This window comes from Hippopotamus amphibius, chromosome 2 (assembly GCF_030028045.1).
Source record: "Hippopotamus amphibius kiboko isolate mHipAmp2 chromosome 2, mHipAmp2.hap2, whole genome shotgun sequence".
NCBI lineage: Eukaryota > Metazoa > Chordata > Mammalia > Artiodactyla > Hippopotamidae > Hippopotamus > Hippopotamus amphibius.
In genome coordinates, this window is record NC_080187.1 from 101,895,824 (window position 1) to 101,920,427 (window position 24,604).

The 24,604-nt window shown below is 41.3% G+C and overlaps 1 protein-coding gene across 1 annotated transcript in view; it reads left to right on the forward strand.

Annotated features, from left to right (window-relative positions):
• The window catches only part of PIP5K1B (phosphatidylinositol-4-phosphate 5-kinase type 1 beta), a 301,759-nt gene that overhangs the window by 113,913 nt on the left and 163,242 nt on the right, over positions 1–24,604 (forward strand). Inside the window, exon 3 of the mRNA XM_057722227.1 lies at positions 2,710–2,778. Coding sequence (XP_057578210.1) covers positions 2,710–2,778 — 69 coding nt within the window. The remainder of the gene's footprint in view (positions 1–2,709; positions 2,779–24,604) is intronic.

Genomic DNA, 24,604 nt, shown 5'->3' on the forward strand with positions numbered 1-24,604 from the left:
AAATATATATAATTATAATGTTTTTAAAAACTGTTTTTAATCTATACTTACTTTGGCTTCCATAATTATAAATGATGCACCTTAAGAGTACAGAACATAGCAAGTGTAGGAACAGACACCAGTTATCACTGTGACCTTTTTAATAGCCATTTGCAGTTGACCGGAGCATCCCCAAGTATCTCGTTTACCTCTCCTACGTGGATGTCTTGGTGAATAGGTCCATGTGACCTTTGTTAAACATCACCCTACAGAAAAAAAAAAAAACAAAAAAACAACCCTTTGAATCCAGGTGATATCTCATGGCCTCCCTTAAACATTATTATCTTAAAGGGAATTTTTAAGATAAAGGGAATTTTTGTGCTGCTTAAAGGGAATTTTTTTTTTTTTTTTTAATAAGTTTACCTACTTCTCTCCTCCTCTTTCCTACTGTCTAGTCAGGAATGATTTGCAAATAAAGACTTTCATCATCTGTCCTTCATTCATGCTAATTTGTTAACCCTCATTAAGGTTGTATTTTCAAGCCCCTTCAGCATTGCTTTTGAAGTTTTTCGATTTTAAAAGCTGCAAAGGCTTAGAAGTGAAATTACTGAAATGGCATTCTTAAGGGAGGTCTTCTCATTCTGTGGGCTCTATCAAACAGTTGAAGATTGAAGAAAATCCTACTCTTATTATTATTAGTACATACTAAATTACACAAACACACCCTAGTATAGAAACAGGGATCAAATATCAGATAGCTACTTATATGTTCTGATAGCAATTATATAAATAATTGGAGCTTTTGAGGGGGATGATACAGGGTTGGGTTTAGTTTTTACCCGAGACTGATATAAAACATTTCAGATATTCTAATTCCACTATTATTCAAAACTCACCAAAATATTATGAAGCGACTAGAAAAATCAATTTTTTTTTAAATAAATTAAGCAGATACAGCATGGGAAGCAGTGGTGTATGAAACATCTGTCCTTGAAAACATATTCTAATATGGACAGGTTGACTGGAAAGTGAACGTTTACCTAAGAGAATGTTTGTGTTGGTGGGCAGTCATAGGTCTGGGTAGGTTGGCTTGCCATGGTCCATTCTTTCATTTTCTTGGGTGGTTTTCAGTCACATCCAGCTCATGGCAGTCATTTAGTTCCAGTTCAAAGCAATGGCTGTCAGACCCTTAGGTTTAGCACACACTATGTTTATTAAGAGCCCAAGATTTAAAATGTGCTTCAAAGACTTATGAGAAGTTTTCCCCTCCAAGGTGTAGAGAATGCTCTTCATTGCAGTTTAGGATAAGACCCTTAAATATCATGGCTCCCTGAGTTTTGTACTGGTAGTCATCCTTGTTTACCATGTAACTGGCTTTAAGAAATCAGATGAATTAGAAAATGCAAAAATCTTATTATTAAAAGATGAAAGGAGCACATGTTTAAACATCTGATACCTCCCAATGGAAAAAAAAATTTATCTAACAGCATTGGATGAAATCACAAAGATAGTCAATAGTTTTAAGTATGAAAAATATAAAATTCCTCCATGTCATAGTTATAACACAAGTTAAAAGCAGCATGGAAGATACTAATAATGAGCTTGTAAACAGATTAATAACCTTAATACATAAAAATCAATAAGGAAACAATGAATATTACTAACCATAATAGATAAAAAATCAGTACCTAAGACCCCAGTAGATCAGTGGACCAAATAATAGAAAACTTGAAAGAAGAAATGCAAAGAACCAAAAAAAGATGTGCAAACAATAACTTTTGCTAATTATTTTCAAGGACACAAATTAAAATCAGGAGGTACTTTCTTTCACCTGTCAAATTAGCAAAGATAGTTACTATGACCATAGTCATTACTAAGTGTGTAATGAAACCAGCTCCCACTCACTGCTGGTAGTGTGGATAGGTGCATTCTTCTTGGAAAGAAATTTAACAATGTGTGGTAAGAGCTTTCAATTTTTTAGTGGCCTAGTAATTCTAGGAAACTAGTCCATGAAAAGTTGGACAAAGATAGAAGCACACAGTCATTACTGTTGCATTATTTGTAGAAGCAAAAACCTCTGAACCACCTCAACTGTCCTTCAATATTAGTATTGTTAAATGAAGTTTTAACATGCAATTGTGTTCATACAGTGGTGTCTCTTGCAACTAGAAAAAAATCATTCTTACAATGAAATTTTATATTCAAATGGGAAAATGCTTATTATATAAATTTTCAGTGAAAAATGCTGTTAAGATTGTATCGTAATATTTTTAGTATGAAAGTGCATGGAACAAAAGGTGGAAACAAACATACCAAAATGTGAATAGTGGAGTTACCCAAGGGCAGTAGAACTGATTCATATTTTTGGTACTTTCCAGATATTTTTACAGGAGGCATATATAACCAGAAGAAAAGGGGAAAGAAATTAATTTTTTAAGGCTTTGCAGAAAGAAACTTACACACATGATCTGGGCTTGGACTTGCATGGCCTTTTTCTTAGAGCATATGAAGTAAAGTATGCTACCAAAATGATTTGTAAATAAGGCTTTATTTTGGAAAGATTGGGGAACACAGAATTTTTTTTAGTATTCTGAGAAATCTCTTCTCTTCTTGGAGGCAACAGCCATAACAACAAAAATGTAATTAACCAAAACAGGTAACAATCTTATTAGCATATTATATTTCAGAGTAGAATTTCTAAATTCAAATAGGTACCTTTTTCTCTTACAGATGTCGTCTGCTGCTGAGAATGGAGATGCAGCACCTGGGAAACAAAACGAAGAAAAAACCTATAAAAAGGTGAGTGAATGTGTTATATTCTTTTTGCGGCTCAAAAAGGGGGACACTTTTATTGCTTAGAATGCTAATATTGCCATAAGCCTTTTCTTCCTCCAAAGCATTCATATGTAAGTTACTGCCTTAGTTTCCTATTTCTGTGACAGATGACCACAAAGTTAGTGGCTTAAACAACACAAATGTATTATCTTACAGTTCTGTAGGTTACAAGTCTGACATGGGTCTCCCTGGGTCAAGGTCCAGATGTCTACAGGGCTGCATTCTTTTCTGGAGGCTCTAGGGAAGCATCCATTTCCTTGGTCTTTTCCAGCTTCTTGAGGCTGCCTGCATTCTCTGTCTCATGATTTCTTTCCAACTTCAAAGCCAGCAAAGGCCAGTTGAGTCTTTATCAGGCCCTATCACTCTGACACTTTAAGGGATGCTTGTGATGACATTGAGCCCTTCTGGATAATCCAGAATAATCCCTTTATTTTAAAGTCGTCTGATTAGCAACCGTAATTTCCTCTCCACTCTTACTCCTCATTGTGATATATTGTAGCATATTCATAGATTCCAAGGATTTGGACATGGATAGCTTTGGAGGCCATTTTTCTGGCCACCACAGTTACCATGATATAGAACATCGACAGAAGGTGGTTCCTTGAAAACCCTTTTTATTCCTAAGAAGAAGGCCCTGATGTATGTGCAGCGTTCTGTGTTCACTGTGTGAATCTCTTAATTGACTTGCTACTTGCCACCAAAATTTTAAACACTTTCTACCTTTAAAAGAGATGTTTAGCATGAAATTTCATCTCACCCCTTTCTAAGCCTCTCAGATTCCGTGTCTTCAGCCTATTCACAAAAGGCTCTTTCTAGACTTCCCAGCGTATCTTGCCTGACCACTCTTTGACTTCAATAAATTCTTGGTTCCTGGCAACCACACTAATGTTCAGAAGCATTACTGGGTAATATATGTTCCCAAGCACTGCTATTTCTGACTTTAAATGGACTATACATTCTAGCTTTTAAAAGACCTTGCCGTCCTCCTCTCTTGGGAGTAGGAGGTTTGTGTATTGAAGGTTTATTATATTTTAACATTTCCTTTTGCCTTTTATTCTGTAATGGATAGCTAGCAAGAAGTTTTGTCATAAAGTACATGAGCCTGTGATCTGCCCACAGATTCAGGTCATGGAACTAACATGATATGTTTCCTGTTCCATTTTCATGTGGAATACTATGCCCTTTTTCCCGGTGTATCTTTTCTTCTGACTTTCCTACTCAGCCAAACCTGGAATTATGAACATAGAGGTTGCCATCCAAAGTGGTGATGTATTTGGGGACGAGTAGGGTAAAGATTCACGTGCTCACAAGCGTCATGTTACGGCTTATAAAATTTGTTACTCTGAACAGAGGCAACAATACATTATTATTTATTTTTAGACACAGATGGAAAACCAAATCCTATCTCATTTACCCAAGACTCTGTAAATTCAGTCAAACATAGGACCAACACAGAGATAGTCAAACTGCCAGCCTGGCATTACCTCAGATCAGTTTCAGGCAGTTTTCTCAGCATCAAGATGCATTGTGATTCTTGACTGTGTTCTGATTTATAGGAGCTCTTTAGTGATGCAAAAGTAATAGAAGGACTGTGACCGTGCGATCTTGGAGTTTTGCTATGTGTGTCTTGCCTAAGAATTAATAAAATATGTTTTCAGTAATATTGTAGGTATGATTCTGTGATGAATGTATCTAACAGGATATTTGACTCAGCAATGTTGGGATTATAAACACTAAAAACCAGATTGTATGATAGCAAATAATTCTGATAAAAAAAAGAAGATGCAGGAAAGTTAAGAGGACATGTTAAGAGGACATGTGTGGGATGGCACAGGGATCTTTTTGATGATCTCTGATTTTAAAGGGAAGGTTAGCAAGGGAGGAGGAGGAGATAGCCTCTCTGTAAGAAATCCACCAAAAAACAGCACAGTGCCTAGAACTTTAGCCCTCAGTTAATATGTGTTGATATGCAAAGCAAGAAGAAGAGACCACTTAGAAAGTGTTGCTTTGCTAACAGGTAGCAGATCAGCTGAACTGTTCAATTGAATTCTTCTCCATTAAGCAAAAGGTCTTTAAACTGGTCTTTAAACTGTTAAAGGTGGCTTTAGGAGAGGTGATAATAAGAGTTACATTAGCTACTGCAAATGTGTTTTTCTCAAGGCCCAGTTGAACCATTTCCCAGATGAAGGAGCTTGAAGCTAGAATAGGGAACCCACTGAATGTGAGCCTTGAAAAATCAGGAGGATGGAAGACTTATCAAAAGGCAGGAGATGAGCACATATCCCTATTTGCAAAAACGAGGAAAAGGAACATTCTGGAAACCAGATGCGAGAATGTTCCTTGGCATAGTTTGAGCATGGGTTACTAAACATATAGCTATGTACATCTGGAGAAGAAACACGTGTCTTTTACAAACCCACAGAGTTTCATTGAGTTTGTGTCAAATTAACTGCATTTCCTATTGTGAAAGAATCATTAAATTGGTCACAGATAAGGAGAATTGTCAAGTTTAGTGAATCTTGATTTAAAGGTGCCTGGATATTTTGTGGCATCCTTTCAGACAAGGTGAAGCATGGATTAAATATTATGATTAGTGGGTTTGTACCTGGTTAGACTAATGTTCCCAAAGAATAGCAGTTTTGCTCCGTATTCACTTAGTCTCTACTGACACAATGCACGAGTTGACCCAGTGTAGCTTCATGTTTTTTTACCTGTGACCTTCATGAAGACATCAAATTTATACTTTGCAAATGTGTGGATGACAGAAAACTGGGAATGATAACAGATTAGATGGGTGTCATCAAGGCCACCATGCATATCATTAACTATTGTCCCTTTTACAAATACCTTGAAGTTCACTTTCTTTCCCAGCCGGAACCCCTGACCATGGGGCATGCTCCTTTTTAATGAGGAGTTTTATGACCCCTTGGATTTTACCTGTGACTGAAGCCAATCCAGGTTAAGAACACCCTGATCTTGGGTGCTAGGCGTGAGAAGCATATCAGAGGAGTTTATAAGGAACTTATGGTTGAGTGGGAGAGCCAAGACATGAAAACACTGTTAGAACACAGTAGTCTGTAACAAAGTTTGGAAAGAGGAGAAATCAATATGGGTTAGATTTTTTTTTTTAAATTATGGGTTAGAGTTAATGAGGGGGTTTGGGCTTTCTGTATCAAGATTCACTGGGCAGCTGCCAGCAACACTCAGCATCATGAGTGCTGTGATGTCCACGTGTTTTCAGGGAACACTCAGAGTTCATGGAACACTTATGCTCTCTGAGTCTCAATTATTTGCATGTGATTATTTAGGCTGGCTGCTTTTTGTTCTTCCAGTTGACCATTTCTCTAATCCATGACCAGTTCCTGACAAGCCCAGGAAGAATAGCTAAAATCAGTTGGGAAGGTTAATGTCTTCAGCTAATGGCTGAGTTAAGAATTTTGATTTTAGCTGCTTAGAACAAACATAATGCCCGTGAAGACAGTCATTAAGGGCTGCCTGGCTTTGTTACAGAGTGTAGTATTTCTGTTCTCAGTTCATTTATTGGGTGTCTTCCGCAAGATTTGTAAGTGCAAAGGCCTTCAGGGGCCAGGCAGGTAACAAGGGAGTAAAACAAGCAGGGGGAAGGTGGTAAACAGGAGAATATACTCCTTTTATAGAGGGGACAGGTGGCCTTAAGTGCTAGCTAATAGAGCTTTGCATGAGTCTTCACCCAGGGTTGCCAGATAACTGATTTTTCAAGAAACCAAAAATGTGTAAAATCTCCTCATTGTTAAAGATTGGAAACTGATTCAGAATTATTCAGAAATACACTCTGGAAGAAGGTCTGCACATGGTAGAAGATAACAAAGACTCTGACCACTTCCCCAAATGATTCTCCTTTTAAAAACTTTCATGGTCTAGCAGAATTTTGCGGTTCAGTTGGCTTTTGGACAAAAACAAAAAAACAAAACATTCTGGAAAAAGCAACAGACTGTATCAATCATATCTGGTCCTCACTTGGTGGCCAGCTTGCAGTCTCTGCACTATTTGGGTAGAGAAATGAGATAGGAGAGGAAGATGCAAAAGAAATGCATGTGAGGCCTGGTCCCTGCTTCCTATATCCATATAATTTATTTAAGAGAAAAAATAGATCGGAGGCCCATGTGAAAAAAAATAACAACTCAGAGTGGTATGAAGTGCCAAGACAAGTGGCATTTCACTTAATCCCCTAGCAAGTCCTGACAAGCCCAAAGCTCATTACAGTCTTCTGGGGAAAAGTCCTTTTCTTGCACTTGTTTGTTAGGAGAACATTTTGCTGGGATAAAAATTTCTTAGATGCCTCATTGCTTTTTGTCATGGCATAAAATTGCACTCATTTGGCTGCTGTGCATTGATTTACCCAGTCATTTGTCTCAGTGACGGGGAATCAGATGGGCACAGGCACAGGATCAAGGGTGGATGTGATTTGTTGGAGGGACTGTAGAGTCTGGCCCAGACAAAGCTATGTGTCATTGTTTGGGGAAGGCAGAGGCAATTTCAGAAGTATGGGCTGGCTCTAAGGGACCGCTAGCTTTGAGTGCTGGTTGGAGGAGTTTGGATTTCATGTTCTGAGCCAGCATGGTCCATTAGAACTTTTGGCAATGATGGAAATGTTCTAGCTTCTGTACTGATATGGTAGCTACAAGCTGTGTGTGGCTGTCGGGCATTTGAAATGTGACCCGTGTATCTGAGGAAGGAATTTTTAATTTTGGTTAAATCAGCACATGTGGCTAGCACCTACCATGTTGGACACAGCAGCTCTAAGCAGTGAGATACCATGACACTGGTTCCGAGGTTAGTGACATGATGAAATGACAGTACAAATCACAATGAAGCCAACCTGAAAGTTTCCAATCAGAGTAACTACTAGAAATTTTCTGCCATTGGTAGAACTAGAGACGTTTGAAGAAGAGATGTTTTTTAATAGGGTGATAAGGTAGGAAGCAGAAAGTAGGCTATCAGTTCACTTTAAGAATGGTTTAAACGTGAGTTAAAATGCCAATGCTATATATGTGGAATCTAGAAAAATGGTACTGATGAACCTGGTGGCAGGGCAGAAATAGAGATGCAGACGTAGAGAGCGGACTTGAGGACACCAGGGTGGGGGTGGAGGTGGGGGGTTGGGAGGGGAGGCTGGGACGTAGTGAGAGAGTAGCAATGACAGATACACACTACCAAATGTGAAATAGCTGGCTAGTGGGAAGCTGCTGCAGAGCACCGCGAGGTCAGCTCGATGCTTTGTGACCATCTAGAGGGGTGGGATAGGGAGGGTGGGAGGGAGGCTCAAGAGGGAGGGGATATGGGGATATATGTATACATATAGCTGATTCACTTTGTTGTACAGCAGGAACTAAATACTGTAAATACTGTAAAGCGATTATACTCCCCTAAAGATAAAAAAAAAAAAATAAGAGCAATAGTGAAAAAAAAAACAAAACACCAGTGCTAGAGGTCTGACTTTTCTCTCTTTTGTACGTGAGGAAATTACCCACCTCTCCTCCGCAACCTTCCAAAACAAACATTGTCAGCGTGGTTCAATGGTTTATCCCAGGTCACCTAGCAATTCTCTGTCAGGAAGATGATGAAAAGCTCCAGCCGTATGATGTCTTAATTTTGCGACTTGTCCATCAGAATCGATCAGTGTTTCCCCGTCGGCTGGCCATGGACAGCCGTGGGAAATTTTTAGTCCCACCGTTTGCTTTTCTCCTTCTCTCACCTCTCCATCCACAAGCTGTCATTCCAGTCCGTTTCACCCTCCCTCCTCTCGTCCTCCTTCCATCCTGGGCCTGCCCACAACAGGCCCCCACTAGGAGATTCTGGTTTTGATGATTACCACAGGCTACTGTAGTTCTGGAGGGGCCACCTTTGACACCAACAGGCATGACTTCAGGCATGCCCTGAATCTTGTTAACTGATTTCCACAGGACAGGCACACTTGATGACAGCACTCAGAGTGACCTAGTAGGAAGCTAACTACTCTGGATACAAACAGGGTCTTTGACCCAAGTTCCCTAGGTTTTTTTTTTTTTTTTTTTTTGATTTGTTTTTTAAGACCTAGGTTGTCATGTAAACCCACTGTCTCAGCCAGCATCCCTTTCAGTGGAGGCAGGCAGGGACGAGGTGAGAGGTGGGAAAAATAATGCCTGCTTCTTACCACATGGCAAAGGAAGATGTTGTTTATGACTTTTTAAATATGAGTGAAGTCATGACTCAGCGATACTTTGAATTAAGAGGAAGCATTTATTTAAATACAAGCTCTTTTATAAAACATCTCTGGGAAGATACACAGGCAGCTGTCAACATTGACTGCCTCTGGGGAGAACCAGAGTGGTGGGAATCTGGGAATCTTGAGTCGAGGGAAGCTTTTCTGTTAGACATTTTATGCTTATTTAATTTTGAACCATATGAATGTTGTGCCTATTTAAAAACTGAATCAATAACATTTTAAGATGGGAAGAAGGAGGGGGTTGGCATGTGTCCCAAGCCCTGACTGCTCTGGGAAGCCATCACTTCCAGAAATAACACCCTTGCTTTCTGCCTTGGTGGAGGTACACTCTGTAGCTTAACAGAGACAGCTTTGTTTTTGCATTGAGCAGCCCTTGTCATCAATAGCAACTACACTGGTCTGTAGGAAGAGTGATCCTTTGGCATTCCAAGCATTATTCCTAATTCACCTTAATCCAAAACACTGTAACCCAGTGGTTCTCAAACAGTGCCCGGGCGACGTTTGGCAATATCTGGATACATTTTGGTTGTCACAATTGGGGGGTGGGGCTATTGGCATCTAGGAGGTAGAGGCCTGTAATGCGGCATCCTATAATGCCAGAGCAGAGCCCACAACAAAGAGTTATCAAAATGTTAGTAGTGACAAGGTTTTTCAGCCAAACTCAACAACCTTTTTAAGTGGAGGGTAGATATGAGTCCAGCTCTTTTAGATACTAGTTGTATCATCTTAGGCATTTTCCCTAATTGATCTGTATCTTGATTTTTCTCATTGATGAAAGGTAATTGATACCTGCCTTGACCAGCTCACAGCGCTGTGAGGATCAAACGAGATAATAGATGTGAACACATCCTGGGAAAAGTGGAATGCCAAAGAGTGAAGTCACTGTTGTATTATTAGCAAAAGCAGAATCCCTCAGCCTCTGACTTCCAATCAGATTAGTTCTGTTAGAACTGAGCACGGCAGCCAGTGTAACTGCCTCCCCCAGCACTGGGCTTATGGGAAGAAGTGTCACTTAGCATCCTGGAGCCGGCTGTGGTCTGGCCTGGGTGTCGGAGAGTAGACGGAGCTGGAAGAAGACAATCTTTCCTTCCCAATAGCAATGACTTCCGAAATAAGAGAGAAAGATGAGCTTCTAATGGTGGGCTGCCATTGTGCTTTTAAAATTAGACAGCAAGGAGATCAGCTGCACCATTCAGAGAGGGGGAGTTTTTCAATAATCTCATTCACTTTAGGAGCATGTATAATCATTTACCATCGCCATCCACCCCCTTGTACAGATCTTCCCTCCAAATCCCTCAGCTTTCATACATCACCTGTGCTTCTTCCTCGAAAAGTCCTAAAGCAAATGATTTCAAGTCTGCCTTGATGATTTTTAAGTAAGAAGCAGCAGGTAATTAAGCAAAATTGCTTAAAAAGAAGTCAGCAGCTTCTAAATAGGAGAACATGCCACCTCCCCTGCCTCACCCCGCCCCCCCCACCCCAGGGTGTTTCCCTGAGCTGTTCATTTCTTTTTTTTTTAATTCACATTTTAAAGCTCTTTATTGGAATATAATTGCTTTACATCGTTGTGCCAGTTTTTGCTGTACAGCAAAGTGAATCAGCTGTATTTATACATATATCCCCATATCCCCTCCCTCCTGCGACTCCTTCCCACCCTCCCTATCCCTTCCCTCTAAGTCATTGCCCATCATTGAGTCGATCTCCCTGTTTTATGCAGCAGTTTCCTACTAGCTTTCTGTTTTACATTTGGTAGTGTATATATGTCAATACCATTCTCTCACTTTGTCCCAGCTTCTCCTTTGCCCCCCACCCTGTGTCCTCTCTAAGTGACCTCTTTTAGCATCACTTTGGAGGGAGCATCTGTATGTTAAGTCACCCAGGTTTGCTATGCTTCTGCATCCTGTTTAACCATGGAAACGCCCCAAAACACCCTAAACTTGCTAAACAGCTTCCTTTCCGTGGGGGGGCCGGGAGGGCAACAAGAACCACTGCATTGTTGCATTTGGTGTTCATGGAGGACTGGGTGGCTGGGGTTTCCAGTGTTTCTGCAGCCAGTTGAGCCTTCTGAGCTGGAGCTCCTGCTCTCAGGGCACAAGGGTGCTTTTGTTTTCAAGTTAAAAGGGTTAATATCCATGGGCAATCTGCACGCCTCCCTGCACATCTTGGCCAACCAACGGGTTCTGATCTGGTCAGCGGGCTCCTGTCCCAGAGCTCAGGGCTTGACCATTTTTATCACTACCAACCCACTTCCCTCACCTGCATACTTAACAAGGATTTTTAAAGGCGGCTCTTAAGATGTTGCATGAGATCACAGAACTTTAAAATTCTGGAATTCTTCATTCTGGATTCCGAAAAAAGGTGACAGGCTGTGTGTGTTATGTTCTAGGCATACTCTACTTAACAGACACTAACAGGACATAGGCCATGTGCTTCTTCAGAACTTTTGATGCTTTATGAAGTTAGAATCATTGTTTACTGGAAGCATCTTATTTATCAAACTCCAGTGGATTTATTCTAGCCAGAAATCTATTAATTCAGCAAACTAAAGTGTAATTATTACCAATTGAAAGCATTTTAAAAGCTGTGCCAATAATAAGAGCTAACACGTGCTAGGCACCATCCTAAGCACTTTTAGAATTAACTTATTTACTCTTATACCAACCCTATGAAATAGTACTATTATTTCCATTTTACAGATGAGAAAACTGAGGTACAGAGAGGTTAAGTCACCTGATCTAGGGCACACAACCAGTAAGTGGCAGAGTAAAGCTGGGATTTTAACACCGATTGTCTCTCTCTAGGTTCTGTCAGACCCTAACTAGTGTACTCTCCCCTGAACACTGTGATGCCTATGACATTAAAATGGAAAATTCTTAATTATCTGGTAGAATAATAGGGGCCAGTGACACAGGTAAACCCAGCCATCTTTGGAAAGGGAAAATGAACAATTTTAAAGCCTGAATTCCCTAATTTAGTGGTTCAGAAGCCAATTTTCCTCCTCCAGAGTGTCTCATCTCTGAATATAGAATCGGAACTGTAGCCTCAAGAATACTTTTTTTCTAGAAAGTGCCTAGTACTTTTGAAATGAAAAACAAATTGATCCCTTGGGCACTGGGCAGAACACTGGAAATAAAACGATGAATAACGTCATAACTTCAAAAATTATTCTCGACCACAGAACTCAAAACTGACAGGAAGAGATGAGATCTGCTTGGAAGGGGTGACATATTCTCAGCGGTCAAATTAGGAGAACATGTTTCAAAAGCTAACTATTTAGTAGACTGTCACAGAGGGAGTAATAACTCACCAGTAATCTATTCAATAGCTAAAAAGAGCTGATAAAAGCAGCATTGCATCAAAGGGTGACCCAAGTTAGAAGTTATGTCCCCCTATGGGAATCAAGTTCCCCCAGAAGGCACACCTGTCTCTTCTGGGGAGTTCAGTTCACTGCATCTGTGACTTGATATGAAAGAAAGATGAGGTGCCTCTCCCCCTGCCATCACCCCTTAGACACACAGCACATCACTAGGGAGAGAAGAAAAAGAGGGTGGGTGTGGTCTTTGGGGACTAATATTAAGATTTTTTGTTCTCCTGATTTATTTTGCTCAGCTCCTGAAACATATATACATGTAGACACCCAGAGATATAAGTTGGGTTCAATTATAAGGAATATAAGGAATATAAGGAATTGGTTTCAATCATAAGGTCTAACTGTACTTACTTCCCAGTGGAGAGAAGATGAGCTATGCTTAACTTTCTGCCAGTGCTTTCTCTTCACCCAAGGTGTGCTGCCGTGTATTTTGCATCGTGGATCAGGGCACATTTGGTTATTGAGCACAGAGCTGAACTATAGGCTGTCTAGGTGACATTCTGGTTGTCCTAAGCTAATTTTTCACACTGTGGCTTTGTCATTTTTAAGGGTGTGGTCAGTGCCTGGGTTATAAGACAAACCTCTGATTGTGCATCCGTGCGTTCGCTCATTTATTTAGTTGGCGAGTATTTATTTAGCTTGGCCCTGAGCTAGACCTCGGAGGTAGGACAGAGGCCAGGACAGACATAATCCCAGCCTCGATCATGCTTTCATTGTTGTAGTAGAGACAGATCAGAAGGAGTAAACATAATAAAATTATTACTACCTTTAAAAGCGTTATGAAGAAAATAAGCACGGGCAGGGCTCCTACCTTTTAGACGAGGTATTCAGGGGGAGCCTAAGGAGTAACACAGGGCTGGGTCACAAGCTTGAGAAGGAGCCAGAAGAGTGGAATTGAGAACATTCTTGCTAGAATGGCATTCGCTGAGCCCTGGAGGCAGGAAGGAGAGGGGTGGATTCAAGGACTTGAAGGAGCGGCCAGCGTGATGGAGCAGTCCTGAGCATAGGAGAGAGCGGCAGAGTGAAATGAGAGCAGTGGCTTTCAGCTGGGGCTGGTTTTGTCCCCCAGGGTCATTAGACAATGCTGTCACAACTGGGGGGAGGGGGTGCTACTGGGGTCTAGTAGCTAGAGCCCAGGGATGCTGCTCCGTGTCCTACAGTGCACAGGACAATCCCCCGAAACAATTGTCTGGCCCCAAATGTCACTAGTGCTAATTTGAGAAACCCTGGGTTGGAGAAACAGGCAATGGCCTAAGCTAAGGTGGTAGGCTAGGAAGAAGAAGAGGGAAAGAACAAGTTCAAGGTGTATTTCACAGTTAGGATGCACTGGACGGGCTCATGTTGCCTGTGGGGGTGAGGGCGTGAAAGGAAGGATTGATGAGCCCACCATTCTAACTTGAGCACTTGGGTGGATTTTGTGGGCATTTATCAGGACGGAAAGAATGGGGTGGGGAAGGTTTGTGAGGGAATATCAAGGTTTCCAATTTGGACATGTCAGTTTGGGGGTGTCACTGAGCCATTGAAAGGAGAATCAAGTAGGTAGTTGGAAGTGTGGATTTGGAACTCAGGGGAGAGGTCCAGGGTTTTGCTTCAGTTTGTCAAGCTGTAGATTCACAGGCATTGGTGAGATAGATGGAAAAGAGAGGCACACCCACGTTTTGATTTTACCTCCTAATACCCTCCTCCAGAGTGTCAGCTTCCTGAAATAAACAAAGCTGGCCAAGTCATTCCCTTATGATCTTCCATTGGCCTTCTGTTACCTGCAGAGAAAACCCAGGCTCCACAGCACAGCATACGAAGCCTTTGCAGCCCTCCCCTCATTGGGCGTGTCAACCCATCTCCCGGCATTACCTTCAACACACACCTGACTTCAGCTGCACTGAATGAGTCCACTCCCCGTTCCTCTCTGTCAATACTGACCACTGTAGAACGTCTTCGTTCTAGAAACAGCTCTCGTGGCCCTTCCCCGTGCTCCCAGGTGGTGGCTGTTAGTCACTGCTTCCTAGGCCTCCCTCGGCCCCCTGCAGTTACCTCTGTTATATCACGGATGACTTTGTTTTGTAATAATTGTTTGAAGTTATGTCCTACCAACGGCACTGGGAGCAGCTAGAGAGCAGGGCCTTGCCCGATCATCTTGACATCCGTAGGGCCCCACACAGTGCCTGGCACAATAGCGTTCAAGAGATGTATCACTTTTTTCTTCTGAATTCTAAAATTGTTATAGACTTTCCAGAGAGATGTGTTCTTGAGCCTACAGTTCCGGGTCTGCAATTAGAGGTGAGGCATTTTGGGGGGAGGGAGGCGGGGAAGAAGGGGGTAGAATTTGAGCTTTGAATGTTCAGATTGTAGGAGGAACACATTGAAAGAGCTCCGTTCACTTCTTTGACTTTTTCTGGTCAAAGGGGATAGTGATTGTCTGTGTTGTGGGTCACCACATGGGTGTTTGAAAGTTGACTCTTCATGACCTGGCATCCTCAAGTCCCCTTGTCTGTGGTCTGCAGACTGTTTATTTTATGATCAGCCCCTTAGGGAAGAGCTTCAGCAACGAATTTTAAAAGGCATTCTTTTCCCAGCCCTGTCACATAAAGGTTCTTTTCTTTCCAGATGTCGGCCCCATTAAAGGCTGCCCTAGGTAGATGCCAGTCATTGTCAGGGGAGGTCAGGATTTGGGGTTGGTTATCAGCCTGTTTTTTTTGCACAGCAGTGTAGTAAACACCCCATTTTTAAAAAATTTTTGACAGAAAAGAAGTAGTATCCATGATTTTTCAGGTTTGCTACTTCAAAGGGAGGGGGAGGGAATAATAACTTAGCGGTTTTAAAAGCAGCTACATCCCTCACAAAATCATGCAGGAGTGCAGACTTTAAAGCTGTACTCAGGACCCAAAGGCAGGCAGGGATGAGAGCGCAGGCCCTTGGATCTTCCTGCCTGCTTTCCTCACCAGCAGCAGGTGCGAGGGGGTGTGGCCGCGTGCGAGGGGCTGTGGCTGGGCTGTCAGGCTGGCTCTGCCCTTCATGAACTCAGCCTCGTGCAAGATAGCGAATGTCCGGGCGCAGCAGTACCACAGTGTGGTTAGAGCATTAGATGTGAGGATTATGAGAAAGCGCTTGGAAGGCGGTAGTTGGCTGTACAAATATTAAATCTCTGCTATTGCTGGATCCCCACTCACCCCCAGTGGACCTTAAGCCACATTGGAGCAAGGACTTGGCAGACCGGGTAGAACTCAATTCTTAGTGAAGGAACAGATGTTAGTCCCCTCTTCCTCATACCGGGACCCTGCTCAAATTTGGAGTTCCAAGTAGCTCAGGACTGTCCTCTCATGATGGCAGTTCTTGCTATTGACAGGTTTTTGAAAAACGGTGGGCTTCTGTGGCAAAAGGAAATCTTAACTTTCGTCCATTAAAGAAACCTGAAAACAAAACAAAAACAAAAACAAAAACCCATGTCCAGAAAAGGGAAATGTTTCCTTTGCTTTCCAGCATATTAAATAAAAATTTGAAGTTTTCTATTGTAGCTTTACCATCACCCAGGGTCTGAAATAGTTTTAGGAAATCATACTGGGTTTCAGGAACCCTTTCTCCTCATCTGTCTCTGCCTTTACATGTTCTGGCTACTCGTCCTGGGCCAGTGGAATTCTGGGGCAATGAAAAGTCATTCTCTCCGAGCACAAAGAGTGAAGTGGAATGAAGTGAAGGTGTGTCATTGAAGACAGCAGGAGGAGGGAAGTGGGGGTGGTCAGGGAAAGTCCAGGTTTGCGTTACATACATTCTCAAGAAAATCATGGAAAAACTAGGCAGCACAGTCAGCAATGTCCTCCCCCAAGATTATTTCCTTATTTGTAACTTAATTATTTTAAACTTGAAGACATCTATTCCACCATTCCCTCCCCTCCTATGTTCTGTGAAACATTTAATTTGGATATAATTGTAATATTATAAATTAGGAGTGTCTTAGTTGTAAATACAGAAGAGCTTTTGAAGCAGTAAAGTTGCATTTGTGAACAAAATCAAAAGATGAAGTCTTCTGAAATTCTGCTTGGTAAGATGAAGTCCTGTTTTTCAAGGGAGTTTTACATATAAAAATGTCCTAAGTTTCCTTTTCCTTTCAAAACTTGGAATATGCCCACCTAAACCATCTTGAGGTTTATCTCCACACTTCTTATTTATTTAATTTTAAGTAGGCTTTTAAAAGCATATTGAATACTTCCGTTGGCATATGTATTGCTAATTTTTTAATTTTTTTTTTTTGATTATGGAGGTTCTGAAATGTTTTAAGTAAGTTTACAAATGGTGGGAAGACACTGCACAGTATGATAAAGCTCCTTGGTTGCTCTAGCCAAGGGAAAGGTATCTTACCAGAAGACGAGTGCCTACACAGAGCAGAAGCAGACGGAGTGTGTGTCAGTGGGACATCCCTTGGCCCTCAGAATCCTTTCAGGGACACACACAGTGGTTGGTGCCGAAGGCAGAGTCTGGCCAAATGCGGGGTACCAGCCCATAGCCTTTTACCCTCAGGCTTCCAGCCCCATGAAAGAAGAATTTAAATTAGCAGTCTGCTCTTGAATAGCAAACATTACAATCATCCGCACTGTTCCTAATTACTGACCCAAACTCATCCTCAGCAAAATCACCCGGACCAAAGAGCACTGGGCACCCAATGGCCCAGGCAGGATAGCATCTTTGTTCTCACCTTTCCAAGGCCTTAGAATACCTGTTTCCTCACATGTCCTTAGTAGATAAATCTGGGCATCTCCTGGTGTTAGGCAGCAGCAGTACAGCAGTGAATACAAGGGACTTGACCCCTGACCTCTGGGAACCAAGTTAACCGGTCTGGACATCTTCGTACTATTACTGAATTACCCTTCAAAAAGTTACCTCACTTTAGATTCCCTTTAGCTGATCAGAGGACAACGTATTTTCTCAGGTCCTCACCAACACTGAGCACTATTCTTTTTAAAAATCTTTGCCAACAGGGTAGGTGAAAAATGCCTTAATTTTCACTTTAATTTGAATTTACTTTTATTGTTAGTTTGATTTTTTAAAATAAATTCATTTATTTTTTGGCTGCATGGGGTCTTCGTTGCTGCAAGGGGTTTCTCTAGTTGCGGCGAGCAGGGGCTACTCTGTGTTGTGGTGCACGGGCTTCTCAGTACGGTGGCTTCTCTTGTTGTGGAGCCTGGGCTCTAGGCACTCGAGCTCCAGTAGTTGTGGCTCGAGGCTCTAGAGCGCAGGCTCAGTAGTTGTGGCGCCCAGGCTTAGCTGCCCCGCAGCATGTGGGATCTTCCCAGACCAGGGCTCGAACCAGCGTCCCCTGCATTGGCAGCCGGATTCTTAACCACTGCGCCACCAGGGAAGTCCTTGATCTTTTTTAAGATGATTTTTATTCACTTGTATGTCTTCTTTTGAGAATTATCTGTTTTAAGAGCTACTTATGTATGAAGGGCTTGCATTTTTGTTGTAAATGTTTCTCTGGTTTTAAATTAGTCTTTTAATTTTACTTAATTTTTTTTTTTAACTCAAGCTACTATAAAGTCAGATTTCTTGATATTTCCCTTAAAGCTTTTGTCTTTGCTTTCATTCTTAATTTTGTGCTAGTAATGCCTTGTTTTAATTACAGTATTCATAATGTAACACTTCCCGTGGTATTTTTAATTTTCAAAAATTTCCCGGTTGATGCTTTTATATTTATCCCTTTAATTGAACTTTTGACTTCTAAGGTCATTTCCTCTAAAAAGATTTCTATTGTGATATTTGTTGAAATTAAATGTATTAGTGAATTTAGGGAGAAGTAGCATCTTTATTTGTCCCTTCTAAGAATGAAATGCCTATATATTTATTGTCTTTTCTGCTCCTCAGTAAATTTTTATTCAAAGATTTTGTATCTATTTTGGTTAAATATACTTCTGAGTAATTTATGTGGATTCTTCCATTACTGTTTTGAGTTTTTTTTTCCTATTGTATTTTCTAGCTAGAAATGTATAGGATCTTGATTTGTATATTTTGTAAACTGCCAACTTGATCTTTTAAAACTGTTCCACTAGGTCCCTGATTGATTCTTGGATGTTATAAGTAATAATCACATCATTTGTGAATTATAATTTTTTCTCCTTGTAACCAGCATTTTGTAGTTGGTTTTCTTGTCTTATTTTACTAGCTTGATCTTCCAGAATATCAAAGAATCTTCATCCTAAAAAGGACATGATTTTAACGGGCAAATGGCTCTTGCATTGTTTCTCAGAGTGCATTCTTTGGCACACACACATTATTAGTACATAGGTAAATGCAGATCCCTTGGTCAGATACATTTGGGAAGTGTCACTTTAGTGCTTCCAATAGTGTAATGTTGTCACTTAGCTCAATAATTGTTTTCCACATGAAGAAAGTTTCTTCCTGACTCTAGTTTTACTAAAAGTTTTTTTGTGAACCTTAATTGGATATTGACTTTTTTATAAAATTGATTTAAGCAGACGATGAAAAGGCAGTTATTGGAAACCAGTTCTCATTTTGAGATACTCTAGTTGAAAATAATAAAACCATGTTTTTCATAAAATATTGTTTAATTTAGATTTGGTGTCAGTCCAAATGGACAGGGTAATTGTATTATTTCCTTATAATTTGGGACAGCTTTTGGAATTTCTTCCTATAGGCCTGCTGATCTTTTCCCCATGCTAGAACAGTCTGTGTGGAAATTATCCTAAGATTTAATGCCTTCTGCAGGCTATTCTAGGGTAGGCAAGTTGTTGAAATCATTCTCAGAAATCATGTTTTGGGGGAGAAAAGGAGGCAGGACATATTTTTTCCACCTGAAATTCTTTGTTTATTCATCTCAGTTTTACTTTTGAATGTAATTTGATATTTTATTTGGGCTTCTCTTTCTTCATTTGTAAATTGGGGATGTGGATGACAACTAAATGCCCTTTAAGTTGCCAGGGTTTTTAATGTTTTGTTTATTTATTTATTTTTGTAATTGTTTGTTTTTTGATTGTGTGCTCATCCCCTGCAACAACTGCTTTATTAAGTGCATGCAGGACGCGTGGGTGGAAAAGTGAAAGAGAAGGAAGTGAAAGGTGGGTGGGAGTTTACATTTTATTTCTCAACTGTTTTAAGAAAGTCTGTGCTAGTTTTCCTTTGGTGCAAAGGTGATAATATCTTCCATATTTTCCCACCCTTTCTTAAATACTCTGTGGATTAGAAACTCAAATGACTCTATGGGTTTTAAAAGATTAATCTTCTATGGGAAAAAGTGGAGATTTCCCTCTTTTCTATGGTCCAGGGAAAATGAATACACCAGAAAGTGATTAAAAGTTTGTCATGAGACTTATAAGACAATCTTGTAAAAAACTAAACTGAAGTGTGTATAAACTTAAAATAAGTGTGTATAAAACATGGCACTGCTTTTCAAGCCTAGGGGAATCCTGACATAACCAAAGTCTAAGATATGGAAGTGGTATCATGGAAAAAAAAGGAGAAAGACCAGAGTGCTGTATTTCTGTTGGGTCTATCCTTGGTCATCCCTAGTCCACAGATGTCCTGTAGAGACCATCTCCCATCCAGAAGTCCACATGTATACTCTTCCATGTCAAACCCATCACCTGTCCATTCATTCAACAAATGGTCATTTAGAGCCTGTTTTGTGCCATTCACTGGACCAAAGAGATACAAACCCATCTCCTTAATTTTAGTCCAGTGCAAATTAGCTGTGAAGAATGCCTTGGAAATAATTTTGTAAAGTATTGAGTTTAAAGAAAGAAATAGTCAGCTAACAGTCTGTACCCTTGGTCTGACTTCAGTGTGTTTAAACTTACTGTGTGCTGACAGCAAGTGTGACTTTTGCCTTTAAAAAAATAATAAACCATTCCAGACAGGTCCCAGTAGAACATTTTGTTTGTAAATTGATCCATCCTTTGGGGGCTGGTGGAATGAAAAGGTTGGGGTGCCTTAGGTAGACAGGACCTGAAAATATTGACAGTGTTTTAAAATTAATATATGCATTAGTTTCCCTGCTGCAATAAATTTCCATAATCCTAGTGGCTTAAAACAGCACAAATTTATTATTTTACTGTTCTGTATCATAAATAACCAGTACCATCTCACTGAACTAAAATCAAGGTGTTCCAAAGGGCTGTGTTCCTTTCTGGAAGCTTTAGAGGAGAAATCCATTTCCTTGCCTTTTCCAGCTCCTAGAGGCCCCTTCCCATCTTCAAAACCAGCAATGGCAGCTGAGTCCTTTTCACATCTTACTCACGCTACCTTTTGCCTCTTCTTTTTTCACTTTCGAGGACCCACATTTGTTACATCAAGCCCACCTGGATAATTCAGGACAATCTCCCCATCTCAAGTTCAGCTGATTAGCATCCTTAATTGCATCTGCAACCTTGTAGGGTAACATTTTGGCTTCTAAGGTAACAACATTCTCTTAGTTTTCATAGGTTGTAGGGGTTAGGACATGGACATGTCTAGGGGTCGGGCTTAATATAATTTAACAGCATCTTCCTCTGTGTACCTGGAGCGCTTCCATCCCTTTATCATGTCTGAGACTCTCAGTAAACCTTGGTGTAGGGGTCCTGAGATGTAGACTATCTCCTGTCTATATTCCTTCCCCGTTTCTCTTTCCCCTCTGGCTTCTATTTAACTCCCTCCCTCCAATCAATAAGCATAATAAACATATCTCCAGGACCTAAATCTTTCTGTAATAAATTTACATAGATAAGAGATCATTTTACAAGGTGTGAGCAGGAAACTGGGCTTCCGATATTGTTCCTTGTGATTAAAAAGCAAATATGGCTCATGGGTTCAAAGACTGTTTCATGTTACAGTAGTGACATGAGCCATATTTGCTTTTCAATCTTTGAACACAGTTTTGAAAATCAAATGTTGAGCTCGCTGCTGGAGATAGTACAGATGGTGTCCTTCATTTCCTGTATTATCATGCATCTCCCACAGTAGCATTTGACATGTGATTTCTTTGGTGTTTACAGAAGCAGGTCATGTTTATGAAGCATGTCTGGAAGAAGGAAATGATATATGGAAAACCTCTCCGTGGGGTATAGAGTCAAGTGATCCCTAGATTGGAATCAAGGCTATAAATACTCTGGTGATTTCATATGTACCATGGGTATTTTCCATCTTTCAGCACACAGTTTGGGTTAATGTGAATGGATCTTTTTAGTGGTTCTTTGAAAATGGAATGTTAGCTATCCACAGAGATTTAATCTTGGGCAAAAAAAATAGGACTAAGGTTGTTACCTCTGATGACAGGATTAGTCCTTTTACTTGAAAGTAATTGGATATCTCATGCATTTTTGCAGTTTCTGTTGAATTGAGAATACTCATTATCAACTCAGGGTGGAAATAACAGAAATGATTAATTTAGAAAGGAGAAGGACTGTAGGGTGGGTGGAAGTGACATTTGTGTGCATTATATTCTTAGAAACTTAAACTGTTAGAGTTGGAAATGCCTCTGATAAAACTGTTCATTAACATGTAGGGAAACAGAAGCCCAAATACTTATCTCTAGCCAAGAGTGTGCTGAGTTAAGAACCAGAACTGGAGCTTAAGTTGCAAGTTTCTGAGTCCTCAGCCTTTCTCAGGGTACTGCCCTCATTGCCGGTGCTTTTGATGGCTGCACTGGGGTGACCAGACGAAGCCATCTGCGCCCCAGAGACACATTCATGTCGATTTCCACGTGGGCATTTCTCCTGAGCAGATGGTAAACTTCCTGTGCAGTTTACCCTTGAGAATTGGAGACTCATCTGCTCTGGACCACAGTAGCCCCTGTTTGTGTGTACGTGTGCAAGTAGACGGTGGAAGGCGGGGAGGGTGGGCAGGCACATTTGCACACACACTATGCCAGCTGCATTTTTAAGGACCAGGATCATGACAAAGGGGAACAGAGTGCACTTTCCTGTCCTGCTTCTCCATTGTTGGCTTTTTGTCTGTAAATCACTTCAGTAATTAGGCTTTGCGCTTGGCTTGGTGCAACAAAACATGAGTTAAAATAACTGCAACTTTAAGACATTGTTCTTGATAAGCCTAACATGCAAGAATTCTGTTGACATGGACACTTTATATGCAGACAACAAATTAAGAATCAACAAGGTACCTTCACCGGCAGATAGGAGGGCAATTTATCTTGGTGTATATGATGAGAGTTTTGCACTTAGATGAGGCTGTGGTTTTCAACCAGGGCTAAGTTGTCCCCCCTCTCCCCTCAGGGAACTTTTGCCAGTGTATGGAGACATTTTTAGTTATCACATTTGGAGGAAGTAGTGCTACTGGCATCTAGTAGGAAGAGGCCAGGGATGCTGCTGAACATTGTATAATGCATAGGACAGCTCCTCACATACACAACAAAGAATTATCCAGTCTCAAATGTCAGTGGTGCCAAGGTTGAGAAACCTTGGCCTAAGGGAATCTATTACTTAACTGGTACTTGGCTTTAGAAGGCTATATAAAGAGTTGATTAATTTAGAAACAGCTTAGCTTGTGGAATAAACATGCCAGTAAAACACATGGCTTGAGGAAGTTTCCCTGGTCCGGTTGGGTAAAGGAATAAGTTTGCCCCACAGTCCCAGAACTGGCCCTGTGCACTCTTTCAGGCCTCTATTCTCAGTGACTAGAATCGAAAATCAGTTTCCCTCTGCTCTTCTCGTCTGTGGATTCTGTGGTTGAGGATTTAGATGTATTGTTTTTGTTTGGGGGTCATGATGTAATTTGGATAACCAAGCATAGTACTAAAGAAGATAATAAGAACATAAAGACTAAGGAGTGCCTTATCCTTATCTATTCGTTACAAAAACAGCCCCGTCAGGGAACCCTATGGCAGGTGAGAAATCAGGCCTCAGCACGGTCAAGTCTTGGCAAAGTCAACTATGGCAACAGTAGTTGAAAAGGGAGGAGAAGGGTCCAGGGAGGGAAGAAGTGGCGAGGAGGCTGCTGGAGCCCTGCCTGTATACTGTGTTCTACTCGGGCACTGAGTGTAATAAGAATGGTTTGTATTTCCTTGTTCCTTTTTGAATTCTTGAAAAAAAGTTTTCCATATTGTTTGGGTTTTCCCCCATTACTAGGTGGTTGAATTCCAGACAAATTAAATCATGGGATAGAGACACGGTATTTCCAGTCATGCTGATTTTGTGGTGCTGATGGCAAGGGGTTCCCCTCTCATGAAAGTAACACTCCTTGACTCCCAAACCCATCAGTATGAGTGGCTGTGGTGCTTGGCATCAAGACTACCTGCACTTTTGCCCAGCAGTCCTGGTTGGTGGTGGTTGATCAAAGAGGCTGGGGCTGCTCTCATTCCCTTCTCAGTTCACAGTGTCTCAGTTCACAGTGAAACACTGTTCCTCTTGGGAAAAGCTATTTTCTTACCCAGTTGGACTGTAGAAATTTCCCCCAAGCTGCATACTATACCAGCCATACTGTTTCACCAGCCAAGCTGTTTCTAAGCAACCATCCACAGAGCTGCCTAAAGCCAAGTGTCGAATACCAGTGCTAGAAGAAGGGTGGAAGGATTTTGCACAGGTCCAGGTCGTATCAAAGTAGACCCGGAAGAGCACAAGTTGGAGGTGTGGGTCAGAAAACAGGTGGAGGCCATTGGAGGTCAAGACAAGGTTGGGAATCAGCTGGGCCTTTTCTACAGCAGATTCAAGGACCATGGAAGAGAACACAACACAGAAATTTCTGGACAAGAAACTGCTTCCTTATGTGCATCCTGAGAATTAGCTACTGCAGGGACTAGAGAGGGAGAACCCCCACATTAGGCTTGAGGTTTCCATAGCTTTATAGAATCTTAGTGTTGAGATGATCCATCCAACGTCATCTGCTCAGTCGTTCCGCCCACACTGAGCAAGGTGCTGTGGTTAGATGGCAGACAGGTTAGCACAGTTGGAGAGAGAGTGAGTACGGGCTCGGAGGTCTGGGCTGCAGAAACCCACCACAGCTTCCTCTAACTGTTTACCAAGAAAGAGGGAAGGAAGCAGCCCTCTCTTGAGCAATGGACTGTGGGCCAGGCACTTTCACTCTAATAGCAGATCACCCACTAGCTTGGCCTATCAGTGATCCATCTTGGGCTGGGCCACTGGAAGGCTGGTTTGTTGGGATCAAGTCAAGACGTTCTAAGAAACCTGCTGAGAACAGTCACATCACCTGACAGTCCAGACAGTTATCTGAATCTGGTGGTG